The sequence below is a fragment of the Bison bison genome, unplaced genomic scaffold (assembly GCF_000754665.1).
Source record: "Bison bison bison isolate TAMUID 2011002044 unplaced genomic scaffold, Bison_UMD1.0 scf7180017864341, whole genome shotgun sequence".
In the NCBI taxonomy this organism is placed as follows: Eukaryota; Metazoa; Chordata; class Mammalia; order Artiodactyla; family Bovidae; genus Bison; species Bison bison.
Window position 1 is genome coordinate 6,206,900 of NW_011494913.1, and position 9,727 is coordinate 6,216,626.

Sequence of the window (9,727 nt, forward strand, 5' to 3'; positions counted from 1 at the left end):
GTGGGGAAGCAGCTAGGTCCAGGGATTCTCCAGTCCAGCCTGAACTTCCCACCATGGGGCAATATAATCAAGGGTGGACACCAGCCTGAGGCAGGCACAAGGCGTGACTCAGAACTCGCTTCCCACAGCCCAGCAGCAGACGCCAGCCCTAGGTCTGCACATACTCTGGTGTGACCTCCAGCCCCACAGGGCCCTGTGACAGAAGGGCAGCCCTCTTCTGGTGGGCTTCTCTCTTGTTCTGTGGAGGGAGGGCTGTGTGGACACAGGAACCAGATGAACACCCCTCAGCCCCTTTGGGGAAAGCCCTCAAGTCTCAGAGGCCCTTTCTCAACCATGGAGGCTTGGCCAAGGGCAGTCCTCCGCTCCGAGAAGCCTCCTCAGGCCAGGAGCCCGTGCAGCGCCATCACAAAGCCTCAGAGCTGCCCGACGACCCAGCACCATTCTCTCCCCACCCCCCACAGTTCTACTGAAGCCATGCCATCCTGAAACCACGGGGTCCTCTCTGCTCCCTCCAGGGCACAGAGCCTGTGAGACAAAGCCTGGACTCCTGGCAGGCCAGCCCACGGATGGGGACCCTCCTCACACTTCATCGTGATGCCCCAGTGCTGAAGCAGTAGGGTACTGGCCCCCTGTGAGCGGCTGGAAATGGGCATGGGAAATACCGAGGCTTTGCCCCTCAGACAGACAGCATGTCCTGTCCCTGCCCATTCAGCAGGACCCCTGGCCACCTTGGCTGCATTCCTCATTATCCCACAGGCTCCAGCTCAGAGGTAACTGCCCAGTGGCCAGGCCAACCTTCCAAGTCTTTATCACGGTCCCAGGGAAATGAGTGGTCAGCTAGCAGCCAGGGAAAGAGGCGTCAGCTGACCTCAGAGACCTCCCACCAGGTGAGGCCAACCCAGGCCCACGTGTCCAGGCTCTGCCCTCACTTTCCTGGGCTGTGCCACTCCACAGGAACCTCAAGTAGCATGACATAGCCCCTTCTGTCATCTCAGTATTGCTGGGGATGGCGGCAGTGTGGTGAGAGAGAAACTGAGCCCAAGAGAACCCGGTTCCAGAGGCTTTGGCCACACGCTCAGCTCTTCCTGTGATGAGCAAGCCAGGGCCCAGGGACTCAGAACTTTCCAGACCCCTTTGCCTCTACCCCCAGGTCCCAACACCACCCCTACTCTGACTTTCAAAGCCTCACATCTATCTCAGAAGCACAAGGCTGAGGCAGGGAGGACCCACCTGTGGGGCATCCCCAGGATGACGTTCTCGATTCCCATCTCACTGGATTTGTCGATGATAGTCTTCAGGGCCGGGATCATGACCTCACAGCCCTCCAGGCCAAACCGCTTCTCTGAAGACCACTTCCTGGCCAGGAAGTCTTCAAACCTGCTTGGGGAGGGGAAGAAAGGGGTGGTGAGGCAGGGGCTCGTGGGGGCTATTCCTGAGGGCTTGGAGTAGGGTGCCAGGACAGAGGAAGCTACGAAGTCACATCTCTCTGCACAGTCCAGGGCCTGGCACAGACACCATGATGCCCCACCAGCAAGGAGCATAGGTCTGGGGGAGGCTGAGGCTCCTCCCAGCTTAACCAGAGGCCTCTGGCTGCATCCATTCCCGGTAACCACCTTCTCTTCCCCTTCCAGTCAAACTACTGCCACTAGCCATTCCACTCTTCTCGGCTCGCTGCCCTCCAGCACACAGGTGCCCTGGAGCCCTCTCATCATGTTCCAAAGACCTCCTCATGGCTCAATTCAAATTCCAGCCCACACGTCACTTCTCAGGGAGCCACTTTATTCCCAGCAGCTGGGTCAGGGGCTCCTCCAGGGCCCCACGGTCCTAGGCAGACCCAGCTTCACAGAAGTCCAGCTCTGCCCTACCTGCAGGAAGCCCCTGCTACACTCACTCCACGCAGGGACATCCTTATGTCACTTCCATCCTCGTTCAGTGTCATGATCTCCTGGAGCCCCACCCAGTCCTGCCTTCACTTGCCAGGTACCTCCTCATCAGCTAGGGCTTGGGATGTCTCAGACAGCGCTGGAGCAGGCCCCCCAGCCACTGGGGCTTCCAGGGAGGTGCTGGGGGCCCGACCTCATGGAGCGCACTAGCCGGGCCAGCAGGGTCCGCTTCTCCTCGCTGGAGAACTGCATCACGCCCGGGCTCTCGAACTTCTGCCGGATCCACTGGCACTGCTCAACATCGTTGATGAACATGAACTCCAGACCAATGTGCTGGCAGTACGTGCTCTGTGGGGACAGGGGAGCACTCCACGAGGAGCCAGGAAGACGACGGACAGCCTCGGGCTCTGGGACAGGAAAGGCAGTGCCCTCCCTCCCTCTAAGGCACGCTGGAGAGCTTCATCAGGTGTGCCCGACACGCCTGCCCGTGCTCACCTCCAGGCGCCTTATGATCTCCCGCAGAGAAAGGGTGTTTTCGGAGCCTCCAATAAAAGTGGTTGTGGGCAGCTGGAACTCCTTATCCAGGTCAGCCTCCTGCAGGTCGTAGAAGGCTGGGAGGCCGGTGGGGCAGAGTCAGGGCGGCAGACAGGAGAAAGGGAGGTGAGGCGCAGGTGAGCCTAGCTGCATCCCTAGACCTCCTAACAGTGCCCCAGCACCCTCCCACCATGTCCAGCCTAAAGGTCAAGGGCCCTCTGTCCACAGCGCACAGGGCGTGAGAGTCAGAACCGAGCTTGCCGTCACAAGGATGGGCCTGGACAGGTGTCTCAAACTTGCTGAGTGCGTGCACCAGCTGGGGAGGATGGAGAGCCCTCCCTTGCAGGGACCCGACGCATAGATGGGCGAGGGTCAGAAGAAAGCCTCTCAGGCTGATGGCTGAGACCCGAGACCCAGGGGCACCGCAGGCTCAGTGCCCTCACTAGGCACAGGCATCAGCTGGCTCGCGTTGCCAGGGCAACAGGAGAGGGTGTTGATTCTCACCGAGTTTATCGACGGTGGTGATTAAGTCTGAGGGCACGAAGGAGTCCAGGTCCGCATCCAGGATGCCCAGGGGGTCCAGCTGGGCCACATGGTGGCCCCGGATCTGGAGAGGAGGAAAGGCCCAGGCAGAGTGGAGCACAGCCGGGCAGACCCCACCAAGACTGAGACTCTGGGCCCCTCACTTCTGGCTTCAGAATTTCAAGTTTCCACACTCCCAGCACCCAGGCCTTAGCAGGCCTGTGAAACCCCAGCACAGCAACTGAGGTGGCAGGAGCTCAACTCGGTTTAAAAGTACATGGTGCAGTTTTCAGAAACAGGAAAGAACGCATACACAAAAATAATTACCATGGTACTTTGCAAAATTCTAAAACTTCCCAAACGTCCATCAGCAGGACGCTGACAAATGGATATGGGAAATTCATGCGGGCAGAGTTGCTCAAAGGAATGAGGAAAATTCCTAACTGCTACAATGAGATTGTCTCCACAAAATACTCTTAAACAAAAAAGCAAATTACATAAAAATGTTTGTGATAAACTATCATCTAAGAAAGGAAAGACAAAAGTAAATATATGCACTTGCATATATTTGTATCTATTTGAATGTCTACAAATAAATGTGTGCATTAGAACAATATGTAGTAAAATAATAAAACCAAAAAATAAGAAAAATTATTACCTACAGAGAAAGGACAAAATAGGGCAGAGTGTCAGGGCTAGAAGCTAGACTTTTAAGACTATATCTTGCTTTTGGAATCTTATAAATATTTTATATCACTATAAAACAAAATTAAGAATTCTGTAAAGCAATTATCCTTCAATTAAACAATAAATAAATTTTTTAAAAACAAAATTAAGTTTTAAAAATTGAAAGTAAGATAAATGAATTAATGCATCCATTTTGCGGCACAACTATATAGAGAGGAACTATTTCAATTGACTAACAGAATGCTCCCCAAAGGCAAACAGGACTGCAGAAATAAAAAGATCATAAATTCATTTATATTACCAACCAGCAGTGGTAGTACTAGAATTGTATTCTTACCTTGTCATGTATGGATTATGAGAAAAATCAAATAAGTCATTGTATTGCATCTTTGAGAACCTCTACTTTTGATATTTTTAAAAGGAGATGGTGATATAAGATTGATGAGGTCAAAGACAAACCTTAAGTCCTATATTTGACGTGTATAGAAGCATCAGTACAAACCTATAAAGTATGGTATCTTTAAAAAAAACTACGTATTTCCTGTCTCTAACCATCAAAAGAACCCAAAAGTCATGACCAGACCAATAACAGCAAGTACTCCCTCACCCCCTGGAGAACTGGCTTATTAGAAATATACAAGATGAGCTCAAATCATCTTATCCTACCAAACACCACTGAGGCTGGGAATAAGGACACATTTTGAGCAACAACAAGGAGAATATCTGTAGCAGACTGAAACTCATCAAATGTGTTTAAATCCATGCATTCATATCATACTAAGAAAAAGAAGAAAAACCTTTATTTGCCATATTTGGAAGATGCTAGGGAACCAAATCATAATTTTGAAAATCCATCAATAAAAGGGAAAAAAATCAAGCACTGATCCTACCTTCCCTGTATAATTTGTACTTGAGGCCAAATGGAGCTAACAAAGGAAAATTTCTCCCCACGGAAATATTCCAGGTACCAAACAAAGACAGAATTAGACTATCACCACTTTTACGGCTCCTAATGACTTAATGCATCCAGGAAATTATCGTCCTTAGCTACTAACTGATGAAGTGCCATCACCACCAGGAAGCTGATTTGCAACAAAGAAATCAAATCTATGTTGGGTCAAGCACCTAGATATAACCACCACTTTACAGAAATTACATGGGGCAAAGGATCAGACAAAGTGATACCATGCGGATGCAATCAGCAACATCCAGACTCGAGAAAACTCTACAGGACAAACAAGGAGCACAAAAGTAACGCAGAAGGACCTGCAGAGTGGAGAACAAGAGCTTAAGAGCCATGTCAACATCACAACCGGTGGCTTTATCTGAATCTCAATTCAAATAAGCAAAAAAAAGACATCCTAAGACAAACAGGCACAAATGAATACCAATTGGGTATCTGATGACATTAAAGATTATTACTATCTTTAGCAGTGATAATGCCATTATGTATATTTGTAAAGTTTTAAAGGAGACTTTATCTCTGGAAATACATGCTGAAACGTTCAATGAATGAAATGAAATGACATCTGGGATTTGCTTCAAAATAATCAGTGGCCTGGGGGTGGAGCCGGAGGTGGGTAAGATGAAACAAGAGCGGCCCTGTAATGACGGGCTTGAGGGTTTGAGACACGATTCTTCTACATTCTATATGTTTGCAAATAAGCAGCAGCTTGGGTTTTTTTTTCAGTGCTGTATGCAGGTGAGTCAAACCAGAGCTCAGCCCCAAGCTGGCCTGTGAGGTGCTGCAGCCCACCCCATAAGTAAGTACTCACCATCAGGCAGATTTTTATCAAGCCAGTACAAGGTAACCTTCCTGAATCCAGAGACCAACCTGCTGGAAGGACCCTGGTGCTGTGATCTCAGACAACGAAAGACCACAGACCTGCTGCAGAACTGAGACTATGCTTGGAAGATAAGGCCCTCAGGCCGCACTGTGAATGATACCTTATATTTCATACAAAGTTTTATATTCCTTGTTCTTCTTTTTCAAAGTCAACAGTTAGATAGCTTCCTGCCTCTTACCCAGCCAAGACAAACATCATTACAACCAATGCTGTTTGCTCCCAAGTGGCCCACGATCCACGGGTTCTGAGGCCAATAGGGGAGCCTGATCCTGTGGACTGTCCCTCTTCCGCCCCAGCACAGCTGGCACGCCCTGGGTGGGCAGCTGCCAACCCACACAGAATGCCTCATTCAGGGGCAAGGTGCCCTTTCCATTTGCTAAGGCCTCCCTCTCCCCCCGAGTTCCTGCAGCGGCTTGTGCGACACCCTCCCACCAAGTCTCTGCCAGGATGCCCTTACCCTTCCTTCTGCATGTCTTCAAGACAAGTTTCTCTTATGAAATACCTTCGGCTGCCAATTCCCAGAGAGATCCTAAATGATTACATTTTTATGGAGTGAACACCCAGAACAGCCCTCCAATTAGTACTGTTGAATCAAGACCAAGAATAGGGAATATCATCAGGACTCTTTGACATAGCGGGGGCCGAGCCTGGGAACCCAGCCACAGGGAGCCTAAGTCTCCAGGACAGAGCAACTGATGGGTGGGAGAGCGCCTTAATGAACTATTCATTTATTCATTCATTCGTTCCACACACACTAGTTAAGCACCTGCTGGACATCAGCCTTGTCCTCTTGGAATGCCCAGTCAAGAGCAGAAAACGGACATTAACAAGGATCAGTGTATTCATCTTTCATTCAACACTCACTGAAACTGATCACTCACTAAGTACCCCCCCAGGTACTGGGGCACAGTGCTGTGGGAGATAGATAACACTCCATGAGAAAGACCACAAACAAACAAACCAGTCCGCACAAAAAATGAACAGAGATGGCAAGTGATGTGAATGGTAATGTGGCAAAGAGCAGGAGGGGGAGTCAGAGCCACCCACAGAGGGCTCGGAGAAGGGCTCCGAGGTGGTGCGGAGCTGAGCCAGTCTTCTTGTTATCAGCGCCTGCCCCACCCAGGAGCCTGCACTCTCCCAGTCACTCACCTGGTAGGCCCGGATCAGGGACTGCACAGCCAGGTGGTCTTCCACCAGTTTACTGGTCTTGGTCCGGCTGGATGCTGCCAGTCTCTTTTCAGAGACGACAGAAAGGGGCTGGGGCTGAGCCAGGCTGTAAGAGGCTTCCTCACTGGCTTTCCGGAAGAAGCTGTCCCAGGACTGGACCGGGGCAGAAACAAGAAAACAGCCCAGTTAGGGACTGAGAGTAGTTGGGACCCCAGGGGACATGGTCTTCCCTCATCACCATAGCTCTCAGGACCTTCCTAAGACCCTGTCCAGAGATCCCTCTCAACCAGCCCAGGCCCCCATCCAGAGCTCAGATCTCTCCAGGACCCAGCTTGGTAGAGGGCTGGCAGGGGAGTTATAAGTTGTGATCAAGGGGCTTCAGGCATGAAAGAGACTTCTATCCCTGGGGGAAACATGCCCTCACACACTGGGGTTAGAGGCAGCCTTTGTAGAGGACAATCTGGCAGGCGGGTCCTCAACACTTTCAATGTATGTATCTTCTGAACCAGAAATTCCACTGCCAGCAATTGATTCTACAGATGTACTTGGACCGGTGTGTGCCTACAGGTACAAGGACGTTCCCCGCAGGAGAGTTTATAAAAATGGCAGCATAAAAACAATCTAAGTGGTGAGCAATATGAAACCATTTAAATAAATGGTAAATTTAGATTCTGGAAAATTATGTAGTATTTTTTAAAAAAGATGCATCTATTATTATGGCTGTGGAATACTGACAAGATATGTTGTAAAGGAACAAGACAGAAGAGGATGCATGGTTTGCTACTCTTTATGCAGAAACCAAAAGCAGATGGACAAATGCACCAGCACCTCTGTGTCGCAGCAGAACACATGTGGAAGAGCTTTCCTTGGCATCCTCTCACACGGTACTGGTGGGAGAATAAGATGGCACACACCCTGTGGGAAGCAACTGGGCAGCATCCATCAAAATTATGTGTCCAGACACCCTCTGACCCAACAACTCCACTTTGTGGAATTTATCCCATGGTGAGCTGCACACTCCTGAGGTGACGAACGCACAAGATGACGCAGTACAGCGCCAGGCGTGGCAGCCAAGGCTGGAGGTGAGCCAGATGCCCGTCCTTGGGGATGCGTGTGGCCCATCCAGCCAAACAGTGGAATACTACGCAGCTGGGAAAAAAACGAGGCTCTTAAGGTGCTGACATTGAAAATCTTAGAGATGCATGCTGAATGGAAAAAGCCTGCGGCAAAACGGTGGACATTGCATGTCATTTATTTGTGTAAAGGTGAGGGAAATCCAGAATTATGTTTGCAATAAGTTTATCTAAAGAAAATCTGAATAGATACAGAAGAAATTAAGAATAGACTGGGGACCAGACAGGTAGGAGTTGAGCAGATGGAATGGGAGGAAGGCTTTTCACTGTAGAACTTAATACTTTTTGTCTTGAGTCATGTGAACGTATGACTTTCCTTTGAGGACTGTGAATGGACAGAGAGCAGCTTCACTTTTTACTTTTGCCCTGGCAGCTGATTTTACTTTTTCATTTTCATTATTATTATTTTTTTACCGTCAGTGTGTACTTATTCCACCGGCTCAATATATACATATAAACACTCATGCTCCTAACGACATAACAGGGGCCACCGAGACACACTGCAGCATGACAGAGGGGAAGGGCAGCTCTCAGAAACAGGGTGTCTGAGCAGGGCATCATCTGGGCATCTCAAGCCAGACCCCCGACCACTGGCTGGTTCCGCAACAGCAGAGCAATGAGCTTTCCTCTCCTAACATGAGGACCAACTCTTTCAGAAACGAAGACATGGTGGACCTCAGAGGCAAAGAAACTTACCCAGGGTCACTCAGCAGGCAAGTTGCTTCTCCCCACTGCCCCCTCCACAGCCCTCAGGACCTTCTCCCCCACATAGAGGGGTACCAACCTTGTGAACACTCTGGGGGTTTTCCAACCAGGCGAAGTACATCTCCTCCATATAACTGGAACCACCTCCAGCTCTGCTGCTTGCGAAGGGAGCTGGTGGCCCAGATGACCTGCTGCACCAGCTGAACCTCTGGACTCCATGTGGGGCCAGGAGCCTTGAGGCCTGTGTCCCAAGCCGGGATGGCAGCAGCCTCAGCTGACTCATCCTGGACACAGGCAATAAGAGAGAAACAAGCCACAGGACCAGGATGGAAGGAGGCTCTGGCAGCCACTTGTCCATTCACACGGCATTTAGTGGGCTTACCGGGCAGGTGACCCTGGGCTAGGTAGTACAAGACAAGTCCCTGGTGAGAGAGACAATCGGCCAGGCCCCCTAGCCACCCTGGAACTCAGGCAGGGAAGTCCTTCAAGGACTGGGTGCACCATGCCTGGTCAGGAAAACGCCAGAAGAAAGGGGTCTGGCTGAGCTGTACTATCGCAAGGCCCATGGCACTGCTGGATCTCTGGTCATTGTGACCAAAAGTGACGAGTGGCTTCCCTTGACCCCACTAAGCCACCCGCTCTTCCCCAGGAAAAATGCATGAACAATAGGCTTTCAGGAGTCTATGTCTATATGGCGGGGTGGGGTGGGGGGCCTTCCTTCCCCCCAGCCCAGAAGACAGAGATTCTAAGAGAAGAGCCTCCTCTTAGAACCTCTGTTCCTTCATAATGCCCTCCAAAACAACTGTAAGCAGAGCTCCCTTCTCTTTCCCAGCACTGCCCAAACACAGAACAGCTCCCTCTGAATACTTGCTGATGCCCTTCTGACCAGAGAATCCCAGCCTGTGAGTGCGGTGTAGCACCAGAGCCACACCACCAGGGGCCATGCAGGCATCTCAATCTCAGAAAGTGTACCTCCCTGCCTAGCTTGGCCGGAAGTCAATGCCCCTGGGGCCAGGTGTGCCCAGCCCACAGGGCACTCCCCTTCCCACTAGTTCAACCAAGTCTCCAGAAACAGCTGGCTGGACCTTCTATTTTACAAGTAGTCATGTTCCAAGGCAGGGCAGGGCACAGCCCTCCTAGCCCATCTCCTCCGCTTTTCCCTCCAAACTTACAGGAGTCAAGGGAAGGGGAGGGCGGTCTCCTTGAGTGAGGGACAGTGGGCTCCTCAGGGCAAGTCCAAACAAAGGAA

The 9,727-nt window shown here is 50.7% G+C and overlaps 1 protein-coding gene across 2 annotated transcripts in view; it reads right to left on the reverse strand.

Annotated features, from left to right (window-relative positions):
- OGDHL (oxoglutarate dehydrogenase-like) overlaps positions 1–8,761 on the reverse strand; it is a 24,110-nt gene extending 15,349 nt beyond the window's left edge. The window contains exons 1-6 of one of the 2 annotated variants that reach the window (XM_010854447.1): positions 8,558–8,761; positions 6,623–6,793; positions 2,922–3,024; positions 2,379–2,494; positions 2,077–2,231; positions 1,231–1,377 (exon numbers count right to left, since the gene is read on the reverse strand). In XM_010854447.1, coding sequence (XP_010852749.1) covers positions 1,231–1,377; positions 2,077–2,231; positions 2,379–2,494; positions 2,922–3,024; positions 6,623–6,793; positions 8,558–8,761 — 896 coding nt within the window. The remainder of the gene's footprint in view (positions 1–1,230; positions 1,378–2,076; positions 2,232–2,378; positions 2,495–2,921; positions 3,025–6,622; positions 6,794–8,557) is intronic. The other variant, XM_010854448.1, reaches the window with a different exon arrangement.
- Between the last annotated feature and the right edge of the window lie 966 nt (positions 8,762–9,727).